We start from the raw sequence: 22403 nt of genomic DNA, 5'->3' as shown, positions 1-22403 counted from the left end.
GACTGAGACAAACCTGTGACGCGATTTCAACCACGGTGATTCTACCAAGTAAATTGGAAAAGGCGAGAAATTATTGGATCAGCGCAACTCAAGGAATTCACTTCTCGCACGAAATCAAGATTCTCCGCTCACACCAAGGTTGCCAACGACTCACGTACTCAACAGACTTACCGTTTATATCGACTTTGAGGGACTTCTACGTGTAGGAGGACGTCTCGACAATTCATCACTTCCACCAGACGCAAAACATCCTGCGATTCTACCGCGACACTCTCCGTTCACTCAACTTGTGATCGACTCAGCGCACAGGAGAACATTTCATGGAGGCACACAACTCACTTTGGCACACATCAGACAATCATACTGGATAGTCGGCGGTCGAGCTTCTGTGAAATCATTCGTACTCAAACGCGTTCGGTGCGCCCGCGAGAGGAGGATCCGTGCTCATCAACTGATGGGCCAATTACCTCTCTCAAGGGTCAACCCTTCGCGCCCTTTCACTCACACAGGAGTCGACTACGCCGGTCCTCTCATCATCAAGTCCTGGCGAGGCCGAGGTGCAAAGACTCACAAGGCGTGGATTTGCGTCTTCGTCTGCTTCACGACATCAGCCGTGTACCTCGAAGCCGTCAGCGATTACTCAACCGAAGGATTCATCGCCATTTACAGAAGATTCACTGCTAGAAGAGGCCTTGTACATACTCTCTACTCAGATTGTGGCACCAACTTTATGGGCGCCGCCACAGAACTCAACAAGTTATTTAGGCAAGGGACTCGAGCTCATCATGAACTGGCGACACTCTTCGCTCAAGATGGAACTCACTGGAAGTTCAATCCTCCTGCATCTCCACACATGGGTGGAAAATGGAAGGCGGTGGTCAAATCGATCAAATTTCATCTCCGACGGACCGTCGCAGACACACCGCTTACTATGGAGGAAATCTCAACGTTGTTGGCTCAGATCGAGGCCATATAAACTCTAGACCTCTTGAGCCACTCAGTGATGACCCTCAGGATCTTGCTGCAATCACGCCCGGCCACATTCTCATCGAAACCGCTCTCACCACCGTGCCTGAGCCACCACTCAACTATTTGGAAATCTCAAGGCTCTCACGGTGGCAGTTTATTCAACAGCGAGTGCAATACTTCTGGACTCATTGGTCATCTCACTACCTTCAACGACAATGTTTAATCACCAAGTGGCATCATCGAAACAACGAGAACAACATTGGTGCGCTGGTCCTCATCACGGATGAACGACTGCCGCCATGCAAGTGGCCCTTGGCCAGAATCATCGCACTGCACCCGGGACACGATGGACTCACTCAAGTTGTCACCTTGAAGACGGCAACTACCACTCTTATCAGACCTGTGGTGAAGTTGGCAATTCTGCCTCTCCCGCAGCCTCATCAAGAAGAATCTCAACCTGAGGATTAGACCCAAGATCCCGGATCCTACCCACGTATTGTCTACTATCGTACCTAAATCTGGGTTGTCACTGTTACAGAACAATCTTGTATTCAATCGTTTTGTCACGATTGTGGCAGTCATTCTATATTTGTCAGGACCTCGACACAATTCGCCGGGCCTCTCCTCTCAGTTCAACTTACTCAAAACTCGAGTAATCAGCAACCCTGTCGCTGATGGAGGCGGAATGTTAAAAAATTTAAATATGTTAATTAGTATTGTCACTGCCGCGGGGGCAGCACCTCGTGGCCGATCACCGGCGACAGATCGATATTGATCTGTCGTTCGATATTTTGCCTCCGATTCTCGAAGGCGTTGCCGGCTCGAGTATCTCAATGTTCACTCAGCTGTGCATCGTCTCGTGTGCAACAAAGTTCTCGAAACTCTAGAAGATTACTCATAGAACGACTCATCTGGAAGACTCAAGCCATTGTCTAAAATGCAACTCAGCCAGTGCATCTTCGCCGTGTGCAAATTCGACGAACTGACTGGCAGACATCATCCTGCAGCACGAGGCGTGTTGAACCTCGTGCTCAGTTACTCAAAGGATTTTGCAGCGTCTTAGCGTCAGAATTTATATAATTGTGATTGCAGTTTCATCTCAGTGCGAACTCTTACAAAACTCTCGACTCAACAGTAAACTCAGTGAAACTCATATTAACATCAGTGCGGATCTCACCGGGCGAACACGTACTCACCGCGTGCCGCCGCGTGGCTCTAACTCGAAGGAATTCCACCCGCCTTTTCGTACAATCTCAAACCGGCCACGATCGCGTAACATCCTCGTGGCGTTCGTATAAACTCATTTAAAATTTGTAAAGCCTCATTTTTATACAGAAACCATCATTCAGCCTACCTCGCTCACCCCTGAGGAAGCAGCAACAAAGACCGCCAGACTCTAAGCCGCAACCACTAGAAGTGAGTTAAAACATAAATCTTAAAAGAAAGAGAAAACATCACAACATTTAATAAAACCTCCCTGAAAACTATAGTGTCATATTCCATGAATTTGACGCGTCAACAACCTACCGAGAATTTGCGACCTGTTCCATCTGGACCATCAACACATCACAATTTAGCTAATTCGACCCCTTCGCGCTTATTAACAAATACAATTACTTACACTACACCGGATATCACTCAAACGGCGCCGTGCTGTAAATTCATTCCTACAGTTTCTCAATCTAATAACAGAAGTTTAATCTATCCCTCATTCGAAATTGATTTGCATCTATTCCCTTCTAATTCTAAACCTCCTTCAAAATCTGAAAATTATCATCCGTTTACAGATTTAGATTTTCTTACCTCGATATCCCGTCAACCTACCGTTGTTTCTCACCCCAAAAAAACTCCTTTACCTACGTTCCCGATAACAATCCACTAAGTTCCCGTTTTTATGAAACCAAAAATTATCAATATCCTCCTAACCGAAAACCTCCAGGGTGTTGCAATTGTGAATCTCAATTACCACATTGTGCCTTTCATATGTGTGGTTATCAAAGTGGAAGGGATCCCGAATTTCGTACACCGCTTCCTTGCTCGTCATGCTCATTTTCAATCGAACAGCTTGAAAGAAATTGTATTTGGACAGGCTCTCATTATATTCATTATAACAACAGAGCAGAGATAAGCAATTGTTTCTTCAGGTCAACCCATTCTCCATCCTTGATTCCTAGAACCTCTCATTTTTCCCAATTATCCCTGTCCTGTCGACACTCTCATGCACACTGCCATTCACACATTCATAAAGAAAACCATATGTAAAGTCACTCATACCAAAAAATTGTACACCCGCGAACATACACAAACATCTACAATAACATTTTTATTTAAAGCAAAAGACAAATATAATTGAAAATTACATTAATCTATTTAAGCAATAGTCTACCGTCAATGTGAAATCCTTTTCAATTTAAATAAAATCAATTACCATTCATTCACAAACTGGTTCTGGTTTTTACTTGCTTAAAGCTTGCGCGGCTCTATCCTAATAAATAAGATTAAATTTTTTTATTAAAAAAGGGCCATAGGCCGCACGCGTTTCGGAAATGGCGACAAAGCATCTATTAAGGCGTTGACCCGAGGTTCGAAACCTTGGCACGTGCGCCTCTGCCGCAACGATACGGTCCCTTCCTTTGTATCAGCGGCAATAAAAGTTTTTGCCCTGTTGCATCGGTAATCTTCCAATTTTCCTGAATCCCTCTTGACTTCAGGCTTCGGACGTAACATAATTAATTACTTCACGAAAAGAATAAAGTTGAAAAAAATTGGATAAATTGATTAACATCGTCCATAAACCTCAAGCCTACCGTAAAGCGTTAAATTAAATTCCGCTTTTAATTACTCGCGATGCTGACTGGAAAGCTTTATTAACGGTTTTGAGAGCATCTAACAGCAATATATTAACTTCATCTATTAATTACTTACTTCACTATTGTATGCGGTATGATTCCTTATAAAGCGTGGCACGTGTCGCTTAAATTGAATATGTATAGTATTCAAATAAGTTCTCATAAAATACATTTATTTAAACCACACATATACATATTGAATACAAAATAATGAATTATGAGGAAAAACTTAGTATATTCTTTATTTAAAATTTATTTTATTCTAAAAAATCTTAATTTATAATTAAGTTATAAAACTGGTTTATTGTAAATTATGAGACCATAAAATAAGAGGTCAAGGATAAAAAACTAATCTTTTATTTTTATTAATACAATATTTGAAACTTGCGGTATAAACTTGGGGTAATGTATTTTTTAGTTTTTTACTTAAGACTTAATATGTGATAAAAGATTTAAGTGTGAGAAAAACCTTTGTGCGACCTTAATTTGTACTGAAGAGATTAAATATAGTTAATAAAGAAATTTTATCAGACATTAACAGAAGAGATTTTCAAGTAATTTTGGTGCGCGGCTCTTAAATAGTAAGTTTTATCGGGTACGGTTGCGCGAAGAAATTCAGAATTTTTGTCGTGTTTCAGAATGGCCGGGGGCCCTTATTGCTCGCCGCAGCAGGTGGTTATGTGGAAGTGTGTGAGATCCTGTTGCTGCAGGGTGTCGACGTTAGCAGCGTTGATGATGTGAGTAGTGTTGCATAAATTCTGTTTTATTAAATACTTTACATAGTCTAGGATATCAAAAATGTTTTTTTTTTCCCCGTTAATTCTAAAAGCGTTTATTAGATTACATAGATTTAGTTAAACTTTCAAACGTAACATTTTTGGAAAACTTCAATCTTTTTTTTTAAACGTTACCAACAATAAACTAAAGATTTTTATGATATTTTTACCGATATACTTTCACACATTGCATTGTAGTATTCGTCTTTGCATAGTTGTTTATACCTTTCCAAAAAAAAAAAAAAAAAAAATTATACCACCGTGACAGAATTCGAGCCTGCAATCTTCGGATCCGAAGTGGGACGCCTTATTCGTTAGGTCACACAATCTGTAAGGAGTAGTTACCCTATACATGAAAATCTGTGATCAACTTTTATGAAAATCAATATCTTTGACATAATTATTTAATTTTCATATTTACATTCTTATTTGTGCTTTGTTTTAAAAAGAAAAATAATTTGTTATTTAATAATTAAAATTTCGATGAAAAAAACATGTGTGTGAAGTTGGCATCTCAACTGTTAGTATCTCATAAATAAACTTTATACTTTCTTGCATCCAGCATAGTTCTACAGTTCTTGATAAGTTTTAACAATGGTTTCGCAGAAAAAAAAAAATTAAAATCGATTATTTATAAATAAGATGCTAACTTCCGATTACATCTCGTAGCATCTAATCGTATTTCAATTCACTGATCACGAACAAAGAATAAGAAGTAAAGTTCCACTACTTAGAAACGTTTTGCCAATAGTTCTGACGATTCCGCGGAGTTTTAACATCCATTATCGTCGTACACATAAGTGTGAGATACTGTGTATTTCTCGAAAGTTTTAATAATTCTATTACAATTGTAATGTAAATTTGCATCTCTACTTAAAAATCTCTACTTAGTTAAAACTTTTCAAATTTCTAGCGTGTAAAATTATTATAAAATTTTATAGACAAATTTTATTATTTAGCACTACCATCTTCAAATATATGTTTGAGATGTTATGTAATTTTCGAGAGTTTTGCTTAATGTAAAATAGTTCTTATATAGTTCTGTGCTAATTGCTTTTCTAAAGAGTTCTAATGATAACGGCAATTAAAAATTTTTTTTAACATTTATTTTGCTACAAAATCTCATATTATTACGTGTAAGGATAAGATGCTGGTCGTAAAACGACAATTTTGGCGACATAAAATAATAATTCTTCTAAAATTGTCATATTCTAACATAGTTCTGGATACTATTATTAATATATTTTTTAAACAATTTAGAACTATTTTATTTGGCAGATTAATTTTTCTTACTCTTTGCATTACCCGGAACCAACGACTGGGACGTGGTAAAATTTGGCTCCATTTTTTTCGTTTTTTTGGGAGTTTTTTGTTATTTTTTGTTTTTTTTTTGTATTATATTATATTTTTATTTTATTTTATTTTATTTTTTAATTTTTTGTATTTTATTTTATTTTTTGTTGTTTAATATTTTGTAATTTTTAATATATTTTTTGTTCTTTTTGTTAATAATGTTAACTTATACCTAAATATTTTATAATTTTAGGTGTTTTTTTTATAAACCTCGGTGGGGGGAATATCACAATTATTTATCGTCTGAAAGTACATAAAACATTAAATGTGGTTAAATTTTTTTGCTCAAATTAACGCTCTCACAAATTGGACCAAGATCATCATATTCGTGCCAATATAGACCACATTTTGCGTAACCGATATAGTGACCCGGCTTCCAACCTACAACCCCGACTAATGTATATGTTCAGCTGTTAAGAATGATTGTTTGCGCTATTGATCTGTTACATCAAGAAAATGATTATTTAATTAATTGGATGTTCGGAGAAAATCCTCAGGAAAGATATTCGTGGGTAAGGTAGGAAGTTGACGTACCACCGAGTTTTACGTGGGATTCGAGATCCGAAACCACGCAATTTACGCGCAAATATATTAGTCAAGTATTTCAGATTAAGATTGAGCGCGTAGTTGGTTCTTTTTTAAAGAAAGGAAGTAAATCCTTATTTTCTGGGACAAAACCGGCAGTGGTCTTTCGCAAGTAAAGGATTATTAGGTTATTTCGAAATAACTAGTTCAGGAATTTCAAATATAAAAATTAACAAATTTAATATTAATCAAATACATCTAAAATATAAAAACAAATTTAAAGAATTGACGGAAAAAATAATAAAATACGAGAAAGGAATGAGTCTTAGCAGCAGATATAATTTAAACATATTAAAAACTGTGTATATTTACAATATAAATGTGTGTGATTTTGAATGTGACGCAGAATTATTCTAGTGTGATCTCCTCGATCTCGCACACCCTCACTGTTGACCGAGGAAAAACGAAATCAATCAGTCGCATCGGGGCCAGGAACGGAATTTCCACCCCCGGATAATAGATGAAAAAGTGAGAGTCAGGAGGAGAGCAACTCGCCTGCCTCCTGATCTCTTCTAGCTCAATGTGGTCAGGGCCGATGGAGAAGGCCCCTTTCGGAACAGGATCTGTCCACAGAATACAGGCCCTACGAAGGAGTTCCAGGAGAGGGTCTATAACCTCCCTTGGTTCTGGATGCTTCTCGAGAACCTCAATACTCGGGACGGGAGATGGTGGTTGATCGTGAGAGTCTTCCTTTTGGGAGAGAGATAGAATCATCCTCGCCCAGAGAGTCGACTTCCTCGGGAACGAAAGGAAAAGGAGGCGGGGTGAGAGGAGAGGAGCAGGCGCAAAATTCACCTCCAGAAAACTGTGAATCAAAGATGAGGGATGAATCTGGGGAGTAAGACGGAGTCGTGGGGCGGAATTGCTCCGATCCCGGCTCCGTGGACTGATTTGATAAGTCTAGGTTGTTGTCGCAGGTTTTGTCGGGCGGGAAATAACCAAAGAGTGGCTTCGGGTCTCCATGGATGTGTGATGGTGGTGGAGCGCCCGGTCGTGGGAACCACGGTCTCTCCTTGTGACGCGAAGGAGTCACGAATCTTCGTTTGGCGCCGCCGCGACCTAGTATTGTAGGAAAAACCGACAGACCAATTCCCTCAGATTCTTTATTTGCTTATTCCGCCGCGCCCGGCTCTTCTTCAACGTTTTCTTATTTGACGATTTCACTAAAAATTTACAGTTTGGTTTTAATTTTTATAAGAAAAGATTTAACGAATTTAACAAAAAAAGCGTCGAAAGAGACTCGTCACCGACGATTTCCAGAGCTTTCGGCTCGCCCATTAATGAATCTCCGCGGTTCATCTTAAGCAAAGCTCGCTTCCCGTTTTCTTGAAGCCGTGGATAATCGCCAAACTTCCAGCAACATTTCGCGGCGTGAACCACAATAAGTCGCTAGTTATTCGACGGCATATCACAGCCGATTTGGGAGCAAATCTCTTCGCAAATTTGAATCGCCACGAAGTCCAAAGAACATAATCAAATCTTTGAAACTCTGACTCAGACAATCTCTTCCCTCTTTTCTTAAATTTAATGAAAGGAACACTTTGGATTAATAAACATTTAATGGAATCAATTTTAGTTCGCGGGATAACGTAATTGTTTGTTGAGACTTACTTTTTGGAGATTTTCTGGAGTCTTCTTCTCAGTTTTTTTAGCAGTCTTGCACAAACAGGCACTCGCAATTTGCTTAATTAAATTTGTGCGCTGGATATCTGGTGAGCAAGAGAGCGTGCACCGCCGGAACACAAGATTTTATAAGCTCGGAAAAGGGGATGACTATTGCCGAATTTTCACTTTTCCGAAACTCAAAACTTTCATTTGCCGGGCCTGTTCCTCCACTTTTCCTATTTTACAATTATTGGGCATTCGCGCCCTATCCATTCTCTGTTTCTTAAACTTCTAAGTTTTTTGTCCTTAGTTTTTAGATTTTGGTGAGGAGTTTCCGAGATCCATTGGTTTTTGAAAATAAAATGTTTATAAGAGGCTCCACCTCAGCGAATCATCCCTTCCGAACCTTCCAGAATGTTACTAACATTTTTAGAGAAATGGTGGGAAAACTTTTACTATCGGTATGACTTATTGTGTTGCCTGAATTTTATTGCTTTTGTCTGCACAACATACTCCGGTAATTACGGGCCTCTCGCGCCCTTGGTTTTTCTAAGGCTCAGGATCCACGGTGCAATTACATTTAAAAAAAAGTTTTTTTTTTTTCTTACGATGGACTTTCTAATCAGAGTTTGAAATATTTATGAGCCTTTAGGTTTGATTTTTTTTGTCATGTCCAGACAAATTTCTTTTGTCTGGGTCTCGTTTGCGCCCGTTTACAATTTGTTGCATGTTTTTCATGTTTTCACGCAATAGCAAGTACCAGAATTGTTAGTTTTAAGAATTGTCTTTCTGGAAGGTTCTAAAGTTTTTTCCTTTGTGTTACAATGGAGTACGGTATACGTTTCCCTTAACTAATTTTCTAATACGTGTGGAAAAAAAGAGACGCGGAGTCGGAGACGTAACAGATCCAAGTGTAGGATTAAGAATTTTATTTGGAATCTCGTATCTGTTATCTGTTAAGACTGTTGTGTTGATAATCATATGCGGTCCATATTTGTTTCTGTCTTCAATTAGTAAAGAACACTTTTGACATGTTCGTTTAGTGTTGTGTCCATCGTCTATTGCCTCTTGCATTTTATCGAAGCCTTGAGATAGTATAATGTCTACGTTGATACTGAGAATAATGTTTTGCCCCTCGAAGTTATAGCCGCACTGACAGAAAACTTTTACATTGTAACTGGGTAAATCACTAAAAACGTATTATGCTAAGTGAGCTACATTACACTCGGTATCCAATCGTTTTATTGTTCTGGTGAATAATTTCATTTTAAATAATCCTAAGTGAGACAATATCTCCGCTCTCTCTCTCTCTCTATAATCATTCGCCATTATTTTTTGTTTGATCGTTAGTATTTTTACTACCAATCGTATAGTTTTGTTATCAGATTTATTATTATTTATTAAAACTATTATATTATATTTGCTTGTCTAATACATGCGATACATCATACTAAAAGATTTTATAAAAATCAAATTTTTTCTTTTACATCATAATTTTACATTTAGATATTTAAATAACTAGAACAAACCAGGCGCGCGCTACGCGCGCGCAATATTTTATTTTCATTTTTTATTTTATTAAATTTTTTAAAGATAGGATAGGATCTTATCTTCCATATAAATAAAACAAAATTAAAATATTTAAAAAAATTTTAATGTAATAAAAATATTAAAATAAAATTAAATATTTTTTAAATGTATCTGATAAACACCAATAAAAAATAAATGGTTAAAAAATTAAACCATCGTTTAACGTAACTAAAATTTGACATGAACAAATCATATACAAGCTTCGTTAATTCATAAACACGTATGCTGTTTTTCTTTTTATCTTATTTTGTATATCCATATATCCATACTGCTGTATTTCCTTATATTAATTATTAAAATAATATAGTGTATTATTTTATTTATTATTTTTACTTCCTTTTTTTAATATATTTATTTATTAGTATTATTATATTATTTTTTTACATTTTTTTTCTTTTGTTTTTTAAGTTGTGCTGTACATCAAAGTTTTTTAACCACACCGGTTGTATTTTAAAAGATTAATAAAAATACATCCGACAGTCCGAAGTCTGTATAAGTGAGACGGGAAAAATTTGTTGTACTGCACATTTATTTTTTAATTATTTATATTTTTTTTTTAAATATTATATATTATGTTATATATTATATCATATATTAAATTATTTTATATTTTATTATACTATATTATTTTCTGTTTTCCTTCTTTTTTCCCTCACCATCTATCTCTCTTCGTTATTTAAATGTTTTTTTTTTAATTTTTTACATTATCTTAAATTTATATTTATGTTAAAAAGATTAAATAATATATATGTATTATTCATATATTTCTTTATATACGTAATTTTTGACATATGTATTTATTCGTTGTTCTCCCAGATAAACAGTTAATGCTTTCCATGATCGTACTCGTGAACAAGCAACGTAAAGTTGACCATGATTAAAAACGTCTCTAGTTAAATCGAGTCCAATTTTTTCAAATGTTTGTCCTTGTGATTTATTAATTGTCATTGCGAAAGCTATTTTAATAGGAAATTGTCTTCTTTTAAATGCAAAAGGATATTCATTTTCGCAATATAATGTTATACGATTTATAAATACAATATCTCCCATTTTATCTCCTGTTAAAATTTGACATTTTAATAAATGATTTTCCATTTCTTTAATTATTAACCTAGTACCATTACAAAGTCCTTCATTAATACTAAGATTTCGAATTAACATTACAATACAATTTTTTCTTAAACGTAATTCATAAGGAGGAAGAGATGTTGGTGATAAAGTATTTAAATATTCTGGTGTTAAAGAATTAATAATATTATCATCATTTCCGCAATTTTCGATACTGTCTACACTTGTATAAATTCGTTCTTCAAATATATTTAATAATTCAACAACTTGTTTATTAATTTTTTCTACATCCACATTTCTTGGAGATAATATTGCACACTTAGCCATGTTATTAAAATCTTGTTTTTTTATTAATTCGCCAAATATATCTATAACAATATTAGCTTTAGCTGGTGCTATACAACATTGAGGAATTTGTATATTATTTTCTGAATCATTTACTTTACCATCTCCCATATCTAATAAAAATTTTGCAAATTCTATTTCCTCTGGTTTTACTCTCATATTTTGCGTTAATGATAATTTTGTAAAATATTTCCAAACATTACTATATTTTATAGATAAATTTACAATTTCACTTCGAGTACCTCGTACTTTAATTGGAAGAAGTTGTCTAAAATCACCGCCCAATATAACAACTTTTCCACCAAATGGTAAATTATTTTCCATAATATCTTGTAATAATTTATCCATTATATCTAATGCATATCGTGGAGCCATCGGTGCTTCATCCCAAATAAAAATATCTATTTCTTTTAAATTTTGAGCTTCTTTAGATTGAATTTTGATAGTAGATGTCGAATCAGCAAACAATGGAACTGGTAATCCAAAAGTTTTATGAACTGTCTTTCCAAAAGGAAGTAATGTTGCAGCAATTCCTGTAAAAGCCATTGTATATACTTGTTTTTGTCTAATTTTTGCTAAATAATATATAGTTGTATATACAAATGTTTTGCCTGTTCCACCTGGACCATCAATATAAAAACAATTATTATTATTATCATTATTATCTATTTTTTGTAAAATTAAATCTACAATTTGTTTTTGTTTTTCATTTAATCGATTATATTGTTCAGTTCCTATTTTCCTCATTTGTTCGTTTCTTTCATAATTTTCTGGATTTTCTTCTATATCATTTTCAATTAGTTCCATTTGTTGTACTTGCCAATAATCATAAATGCTTTTATTTTCTGCTATAAGCATAGTGTTAATTTGTTTTAAAGTTTTCTTTTCTCCTTGTATTGTACCATATCGTCGTGCATAATCTTCTGACATAGCTATTTTAAAATTTTCCCAAAGTTCTTTAGGATGTAATGGTTGACAATGTATTAAAATTCGTACAAATAATTTGCGTAGTTGTCGTGGCATCATCCATCTAACACCTTCATTCACACACCTAACCCATTCATCATCATCTTCAACCAAACCTAAAGCCAAACATGTTTCTGTAAATGTTTGATGAATTATACCATTAACAGTTTTTAAATCATCAAAACTCGTGGCTCCTTTAATTGTTAGTAACAATAATCGTAAATGAAATAACTCCGTTTGCGATGGACTCACAGAATACATTCGGCCAATACAATTAAAATAACCTTGACGTTTTTTCCAGTGTGATATATTTTGGCCATTAATTTTTTCTTTCTTAAATGTGTAATATTGTGGAATTTCTATATATAAATATTTTTTTGCTTCAATATCACGTAAGTTTAATGCAAAATAATCGATTAACATAGTGACTTGATTTAATGCAGAAGCTAATGCACTTTCAATTGAATCATTTTCAATTATTACATTTTGTTCATTTGGCAAATGAATAGGTAATCGTGTTATAACATGACTTTTTTCTTGTAATTTTTTATTAAGTATTCGCCAGCTAGCTTCTACAGGTCCAACATAACGTGCTTCAATAAAATCACGTATTTCATCATGATCAACAATTACATTTTCAGTTACTGGTTCAATTGTTATAGCTGCTGCATCATGACCTTTGTAAATATATTTATATAAATATTTAACGGATTTAATACTGGAAACTATTTCAACATTAATATGAGAATTAAATATAATTGATAATGCTGGACAATATGGCACCACATGACGATTATCTACTTTATATCCACCTGGTCGTTCATAAATTTTACCAGTATCTTGTCGACGATAATATGGATAATTATTTTCATCGACTTTAGTTTCTTCTTGAAATGCTCTTGGATAACGTTTAGAACATCGATTGTCTTTTAAACACCAATCTCCACAAGGTCCATGAATCATATGTTTCATAACTATATCATGTAAAGTACGATTTTTATATGGATCTGGAATTTCAGCCGAAATATATTTATCAATAATTTCTGGAATTGTTATTTTGAAGTTATGTTTTAACGTAATTAATAAATGTATATGTGGTAATCCACGTTTTTGGAATTCAATTACATATACATATGCTGCTGTCTCACCAAACATTTTTTGTTTAACAATTAAATCTATAAGATAATCTTTTTTAATATTAAAAATACGAGCGCAAATATCAGGTCTGTCTGAAGGTTGTTGACCAGGTAAAAGATTTTCTTGAATTTCACGCCAATTTGGATTACATGTCATTGTGATGAACAGATCTGGTTTTCCATATTTTGTAACTATTGCCATTGCATCTTGATAATTTTGTAACATATTTCGCGGTGATCCAATAAAAGAAGAAGGAAGTACAACCATTTTTCCTATTCGTCTATTTGAATTATTTGTGACATTTTGCATATAATCTATTAAACCTTGATATGTTTCTGAACGTAATTCTTTTTGATGAGTTTTACAAAAATCTATTCTATCCTTTTCAATTTTTACATAATTATCTACAAGCCATTGTTGAAATAATCGTCGTCCTAACAAAAAAGGATTAAAATTATCACGAATAGCCATGCGATATTTAATATATTGTCCTCTGGTTATTCGTCTATTGCTGTTTTTTTTCATTAAATTACAGTGCCATCCTTGTGTTCCATATGGATAAAATAATGGATATATCCATGGTTCAACATTAGGATCCATAGAACTTATTAGTTGTAAAGTTTTGGTATTTTTATTTCGTATTGTAACATACGATTCTGGTATTTCACCATCAGCATTCGTAGAAAAGACAGCAGCAACTTCATTTGTTCTTTGAAAATTATATCTACGACGATCCATTCCTGGTTTTAATGTAAATAATAATTTTAATTCTGGTAATACATCATTTGTATTACATAATAATTGTCGTTGATTTTCTATTTCTTCACCCATTATTTGATATGATTTAGCATATATATTATTTTCTCTTATTATTAATTCTATATTTTGTATAATTTCTAAATCTAAATTTAAATTTTTATTTAAACGACAATTAACCGCTTCATTTGAGTTTATAATAAATAGTTGTCCATTAGTTGGTCTTTCATTTTCTTCAGGATATAGTGCTGTATTCATTTGATAATAAATTTGTCCCTGTATTTTAAAACAATATGGACCAGGTCTTCTATTTCCGAAATTAATTAAATTAGCGTTAAATGAGGCAAAAGAAAATGATGAATTATAACTACGTACACATTTGAAAAAATTATTAGATTTTTCATGATTTCCTTCTAACAGATTACGTAAAAAATTAGGAAATTCAGGTAGTGGTTCTAGAAATACTGCTCCATGATCGCAACAATCATAAAATGAATTTCCTCTGTTTAAAACTTTTTCAGCTTTAAAATGTTTAGCATTACAATGAGTACATAATATATTCATATCACCAATATAATATTCTTCTAAATTATCTATTGTAGTATAATTTAAAGAAGGTTGATCTTTAAAACGTGATCGATAACGTAAATTTCGTTGAATTCTTTTTTCTCGTTGTGATTCCTGTGTAGCATTTTCAATAATGTTAGGTATATCAATAACATTAGATGTACTGGGAATACAAATATTTTCGAATATATGTGATACTTGTTTTTTATTAGACGTATTGGCGTTTTCAATAATGTTAGGTATATTAGTAACATTAAATGTACTGGGATTACAAATATTTTCAGTTATTTGATTAAGTGTTATACGATTTTGTTTAGTTGTTAAGTTTTTCTTGTGTCTATAATTATATTGATATAAAGCTTTCCTTTCTTTAAAAAGTACTATATCAATTTGTTCTTGACAATCAGTCCTTTTTTCTTGTTGTGATATTTGTTTGGTATAAGATGTACTGGCGTTTTCAATAATGTTAGGTATATTATTAACATTTGATGTACTGGGAATAGAAATATTTTCAATTATTTGATCAGGTATATGATTTTGTTCAGTTGATAGTTTTTTCTTTTGTCTACGATTATATTGTTGTAATGCTTTTCTTTCATTACATTCTCGTTTAATTCTTTCTGCATCTTTTTCATTGTTTTCTTTTTTACGTTTTGGCATTTTTTTAAATATATAAATTATACTTATAAAAACAAAAATAACAAAAATAACTATTAATGATTTAAATAAATTTTAAATTATTTTTAATTATAAATGTCTACGTTTTTCTTTATTTTAAAATAAACTAATTTTTATTATTTTTTTTCTTTTTATAAAAATTAATTATATAATATTTTATTTTTATTATAATATAATAATTCTATTTTTATTAAATTTTTTTTATTATAATAATTATCTACTATTATTTTTATCTATCTATTATCTTCTATTTTCTTTATTTTCTTATTATTATCATCATTATCATTATAATCATCATCATCATAAACATTATCATCATCATCATTAACATCATTATCATTATCATTATATCATCATCATCATTATTTTATATAATATCATATCATAATTATTTTCATATCATCATTTATTCATCCAATATTATATTATATTATATTTTTTTTGTTATATTTATTTCCCCCTCCCCTTTCCCCCTTCCCACCCCCCTTCCTCTTTGTTTTTTTCTTCTATTTGATTTTTTCCCCTTTTCTTATTTTTTTCCCTTATTTTTTTTTAATTAATTTCTTCTTTTATTTTTTTTCTTCTTTTATTCTATGCGCTTTTTTTTATTCTCTTTCTCTCTTGATTCTCTCTTCTTACCTTCTTCTTATATATTTTTTCTTTTTCTTCTTTTTGTTTTTTTCTTTTTCTTAAACAAAATGAAAAAAAGTGTTTTTTAATTATTGCATTAATTTACCTATAAATATAAATTAAATTGCTAAAATAATTTAAATTAATTTAAACATTTTTAATGTTCAATATAACATTCTTAATGTTGATTAATCATTTATTTATTTATTTATTTTTTTTTTTAATTAAATAATTTTCTCACCCAAAGTTTATTAAAAATTAAAGAATACACAGCGCACGATTTGAGCACGTTATTACTTAATTAATTAATTATATATTGTGTTCTGATTTTTCAAGTATATATATTATTCAAGAACAATACATTCAATAGACATTCAAAAACATTGTACTCTACCTTGTATCATCATTGTTTTCTGATGATACATCTATGGTCAGAGTAAATGTCTAACATTCTTACAACTAAAGTTCTTCTCAGATGCGACACGTCCCGCTCTAGCTAAGACGTCGCATCTTTCCTTGAATAATATTCCTACCTGAAGGCATACCTTTTCATGTACTAATTAATAGGCCATAGAAAAAATATGACTTCTTCAGGCAATACTACCAAGTAGAAGAATCCTACCTATTTCATTTATTAAACTACACACTCACATTTCATTCTTAACCGAGAGAGTGATCGATATGCATTCTGTTTTAGAAAACGCGAAACTATATTTCGTTCATGTAAAACCAAGAAAACATTTAATATGCAAGCGTTCTTTTTTTTCCCACCCAAAGTTTATTCGATCACTGTTATATTTAATAGTATAAATAATTTTTAAAAGTTATCTTTATTCTGAATAAATCTCTTTTTATTTAAGAGAGATTAATGGGAGATTTATGAGAGATTAATGGCTATTAATGCGTCCCTAATATTATGTTCGTAGCCTTGCGACAAACAATAAAACTCAATCGTCGGATATTGCAGAAAACTATCGAAATGATATTTTAATCTTTAAAATCCGTGGAAAAGTGCGATATATATAATATATTATTAAAAAAACAAAAATTAAAAAAATTAATACCAAGAAAACGATCACTCCAAAAACATGAAATTATATTTTATTTTTATATAACCAAGAAAGCGATTGATTTGCAATCTAGTTCCGAAAACGCGAAACGTCTTACCAGCACGAGAATTTGTTGTTATGAGAGATTAACATGTACGACTGTGCGACGATCAGATTGTAAATAAATGATGATTCCAAAATTGATAATTTATGATTTGCATTTTGTTTACATATACGCGAAACTATATTACAAAATCATGAAAAAGCAACCTTAAAAATAAAATTATATTTTATTTTTATATAACCGAGAGAGCGATTGATTTGCAATATATTTCCGAAAACACGAAATGATATTTCAATCTATAAAATCCGTGGAAAAGTGCGATATGTATAATATCCTTATTATAAAAAACAAAAATTAAAAAAATTAATACCAAGAAAACGATCACTGTTATATTTAATAGTATAAATATTTTTTAAAAGTTACCTTTATTCTGATTTATTCTCTTTATTTAATAATTCTACCGCTTTCTTTCTTTTACTCCTTCTTTCTTTTTCCTCTTTTTCCGAACTTTTCTTTATCCTGCTTTTCTTTCTTTCCTTTTTTTCCTTATTTTCCTTTCTTTTAAATTACAATATATTTCTCTTCACATCAAACTGTCGATTGAATGATTAAACAAATTATTATTTAAAAAAAAGAAATTTAACATTTCCATGACAACAAAACAAATCGAATATATCGAATCGAATCGCGCGAAATCAAAAAAAAATTTAAACATGAAAAATATATATATATTACAAATTATTAATAGAGAGAGATTAAGACTTATTATTATTATTATTTTATTTTTTTGATACTAACTTCCGATGCGGATAAGCATTCAGTACCCAATATTATACAAAACAAGAAATGCAATATCACATTTTTTCATATAAAAATAAAAAACAGATTGATATACATTATCATATTATTATATAATAAAACTGAGAGGGCGATCGAAAAACATTTATATTTTAAAAATAGAGACGGCGATCGATATACATTTTGTTTATAAAAATGCGACAATATATTTTATATTCTTGTAAAACCAAGAGAGCGATTGATATTCATTGTGTTAATAATCGTAATTTATCATCATATAGCAAATCATCATTTCAATACTGCACCATCCGGCGTAATGTAAATCAATCTCTTTAAAATATCTATCACCGTGTCGCATGCGGTTTAGACACGTCTTACCAGCACGGGAATTTGTTGTTATGAGAGATTAACATGTACGACTGTGCGACGGTCAGATTGTAAATAAATGATGATTCCAAAATTAATAATTTATGATTTGCATTTTGTTTACATATACGCGAAACTATATTACAAAATCAATGAAAAGCAACCGAAAACATGAAATTATATTTTATGTTTATATAACCAAGAAAGCGATTGATTTGCAATCTAGTTTCGAAAACGCGAAACGTCTTACCAGCACGAGAATTTGTTGTTATGAGAGATTAACATGTACAACTGTGCGACGGTCAGATTGTAAATAAATGATGATTCCAAAATTAATAATTTATAATTTGCATTTTGTTTACATATACTTGAAACTATATTACAAAATCATGAAAAAGCAACCGAAAACATGAAATTATATTTTATTTTTATATAACCGAGAGAGCGATTGATTTACAATCTATCTCCGAAAACGTGAAACGTCTTACCAGCACGGGAATTTGTTGTTATCAGAGATTAACATGTACGACTGTGCGACGGTCAGATTGTAAATAAATGATGATTCCAAAATTGATAATTTATGATTTGCATTTTGTTTACATATACGCGAAACTATATTACAAAATCAATGAAAAGCAACCGAAAACATGAAATTATATTTTATGTTTATATAACCAAGAAAGCGATTGATTTGCAATCTAGTTCCGAAAACGCGAAACGTCTTACCAGCACGAGAATTTGTTGTTATGAGAGATTAACATGTACAACTGTGCGACGGTCAGATTGTAAATAAATGATGATTCCAAAATTAATAATTTATGATTTGCATTTTGTTTACATATACTTGAAACTATATTACAAAATCATGAAAAAGCAACCGAAAACATGAAATTATATTTTATTTTTATATAACCGAGAGAGCGATTGATTTACAATCTATCTCCGAAAACGTGAAACGTCTTACCAGCACGGGAATTTGTTGTTATCAGAGATTAACATGTACGACTGTGCGACGGTCAGATTGTAAATAAATGATGATTCCAAAATTGATAATTTATGATTTGCATTTTGTTTACATATACGCGAAACTATATTACAAAATCATGAAAAAGCAACCGAAAACATGAAATTATATTTTATTTTTATATAACCGAGAGAGCGATTAATTTGCAATCTATTTCCGAAAACGCGAAATGATATTTCAATCTTAAAAAACCGTGGAACGGAAATTTGTTGTTATGAGAGATTAACATGTACGACTGTGCGACGGTCAGATTGTAAATAAATGATGATTCCAAAATTAATAATTTATGATTTGCATTTTGTTAACATATATGCGAAACTATATTACAAAATCAATGAAAAGCAACCGAAAACATGAAATTATATTTTATTTTTATATAACCAAGAAAGCGATTGATTTGCAATCTAGTTCCGAAAACGCGAAACGTCTTACCAGCACGGGAATTTGTTGTTATGAGAGATTAACATGTACAACTGTGCGACGATCAGATTGTAAATAAATCATGATTCCAAAATTGATAATTTATGATTTGCATTTTGTTTACATATACGCGAAACTATATTACAAAATCATGAAAAAGCAACCTTAAAAATGAAATTATATTTTATTTTTATATAACCGAGAGAGCGATTGATTTGCAATATATTTCCGAAAACACGAAATGATATTTCAATCTTTAAAATCCGTAGAAAAGTACGATATGTATAATATATTATTAAAAAAACAAAAATTAAAAAAATTAATACCAAGAAAACGATCACTGTTATATTTAATAGTATAAATATTTTTTAAAAGTTACCTTTATTCTGATTTATTCTCTTTATTTAATAATTCTACCGCTTTCTTTCTTTTACTCCTTCTTTCTTTTTCCTCTTTTTCCGAACTTTTCTTTATCCTGCTTTTCTTTCTTTCCTATTTTTCTTTATTTTCCTTTCTTTTAAATTACAATATACTTCTCTTCACATCAAACTGTCGATTGAATGATTAAACAAATTATTATTTAAAAAAAAGAAATTTAACATTTCCATGACAACAAAACAAATCGAATATATCGAATCGATATATTCGATATATATACTGTAGCATTTAAAAATAAAATAAAAATAAAAAATAAAAAATAATGTAGATTTACTGTAGCATTTAAATGTCTCTCGAAAATTTAGATTTACTGTGGCATTTAAATATTATATTATTATTATTATGTTATTATTATATTATTTTATTAGTTAATTATTTTATTTTTATTTAAATATTTATTGCAAAAAACTACCGTCAATGCTTCTGAAAATACAGAATGTAAATTAATTTCAAAAAGAAAGAAAACGTTTTTAAAAAAATAAATAAAAAAATTATATTATTATATTATTTTATTATTTTATTTAAAAAAAATAAAAAAGAAAAAAAAAAGAAATAAAAAAGAAAAATAAAAAGTAAATCAATCTCTTTAAAATATTCAAAAAGAAAGAAAACGTTTTTTTTTTTAAAAAATAAAAAAAATATTAAAAAAATAAAGATTTACAGTAGCAATTAATGATGACAAAACAGAAAAATAGAGAGATTAATAGAAAGAGATTAAGACTTATATATTATATAAGACTAATATATAATAGAGATTTATTGTTACTTCCGATGCGGATGAGCATTCAGTACCCAAGACACTATCGGATAGTTTCGCTCGAAGAATAGAAGTCAAAACATTCTGTGTTCCCAACAGACAGGCTAAGGCTATTAATGCGTTCCTAATATTATGTTCGTAAACTTGCGACAAACAATAAAACTCAATCGTCGGATATTGCAAAAAGTACCGTCAATGCTTCTGAAAATACAGAATGTAAATTAATTTCAAAAAGTAAGAAAACGTTTTTTAAAAAAAAAAAAAAAAAATAAAGATTTACAGTAGCAATTAATGATGAAAAAACAGAAAAATAGAGAGATTAATAGAAAGAAATTAAGACTTATATATTATATAAGACTAATATATAATAGAGATTTATTGTTACTTCCGATGCGGATGAGCATTCAGTACCCAAGACACTATCGGATAGTTTCGCTCGAAGAATAGAAGTCAAAACGTTCTGTGTTCCCAACAGACAGGCTAAGGCTATTAATGCGTTCCTAATATTATGTTCGTAAACTTGCGACAAACAATAAAACTCATTCGTCGATCTCTCGCAAATTTAGATTTACTGTGGCATTTAAATATTATATTATTATTATTATATTATTATTATATTATTTTATTATTTAATTATTTTATTTTTATTTAAATATTTATTTATATATATTTATATTGTTACTTCCGATGCGGATGAGCATTCAGTACCCAAGACACTATCGGATAGTTTCGCTCGAAGAATAGAAGTCAAAACGTTCTGTGTTCCCAACAGACAGGCTAAGGCTATTAATGCGTTCCTAATATTATGTTCGTAAACTTGCGACAAACAATAAAACTCAATCGTCGGATATTGCAAAAAGTACCGTCAATGCTTCTGAAAATACAGAATGTAAATTAATTTCAAAAAGTAAGAAAACGTTTTTTAAAAAAAAAAAAAAAAAATAAAGATTTACAGTAGCAATTAATGATGAAAAAACAGAAAAATAGAGAGATTAATAGAAAGAAATTAAGACTTATATATTATATAAGACTAATATATAATAGAGATTTATTGTTACTTCCGATGCGGATGAGCATTCAGTACCCAAGACACTATCGGATAGTTTCGCTCGAAGAATAGAAGTCAAAACGTTCTGTGTTCCCAACAGACAGGCTAAGGCTATTAATGCGTTCCTAATATTATGTTCGTAAACTTGCGACAAACAATAAAACTCATTCGTCGATCTCTCGCAAATTTAGATTTACTGTGGCATTTAAATATTATATTATTATTATTATATTATTATTATATTATTTTATTATTTAATTATTTTATTTTTATTTAAATATTTATTTATATATATTTATATTGTTACTTCCGATGCGGATGAGCATTCAGTACCCAAGACACTATCGGATAGTTTCGCTCGAAGAATAGAAGTCAAAACGTTCTGTGTTCCCAACAGACAGGCTAAGGCTATTAATGCGTTCCTAATATTATGTTCGTAAACTTGCGACAAACAATAAAACTCAATCGTCGGATATTGCAAAAAGTACCGTCAATGCTTCTGAAAATACAGAATGTAAATTAATTTCAAAAAGTAAGAAAACGTTTTTTAAAAAAAAAAAAAAAA

The 22403-nt window shown here is 31.1% G+C and overlaps 2 protein-coding genes across 2 annotated transcripts; one reads left to right on the top strand and one right to left on the bottom strand.

Moving 5' to 3' along the window:
• Window positions 1–864: 864 nt before the first annotated feature.
• Window positions 865–1437, top strand: LOC139108209 (uncharacterized). The gene has a single exon (XM_070666299.1). It carries the CDS (start codon window positions 865–867, stop codon window positions 1435–1437), a length of 573 nt encoding a protein of 190 aa, XP_070522400.1.
• Window positions 1438–10480: 9043 nt separating this feature from the next.
• Window positions 10481–15226, bottom strand: LOC139108208 (uncharacterized). The gene has a single exon (XM_070666298.1). The coding sequence runs from the start codon at window positions 15224–15226 to the stop codon at window positions 10481–10483; it is 4746 nt and encodes a 1581-aa protein (XP_070522399.1).
• Window positions 15227–22403: the final 7177 nt, after the last annotated feature.

Source organism: Cardiocondyla obscurior, linkage group LG14, assembly GCF_019399895.1.
Source record: "Cardiocondyla obscurior isolate alpha-2009 linkage group LG14, Cobs3.1, whole genome shotgun sequence".
NCBI classification, from domain to species: Eukaryota; Metazoa; Arthropoda; class Insecta; order Hymenoptera; family Formicidae; genus Cardiocondyla; species Cardiocondyla obscurior.
The sequence above is the reverse complement of the archived record's forward strand: the minus strand, read 5'-3'. Positions and strand labels throughout refer to the sequence as shown.

Bases quoted from the DNA above. Each gene is read 5' to 3' on its own strand.
- LOC139108208 (XM_070666298.1), bottom strand. From the start codon at position 15,226: ATGCCAAAACGTAAAAAAGAAAACAATGAAAAAGATGCAGAAAGAATT.
- LOC139108209 (XM_070666299.1), top strand. From the start codon at position 865: ATGGAAGGCGGTGGTCAAATCGATCAAATTTCATCTCCGACGGACCGT.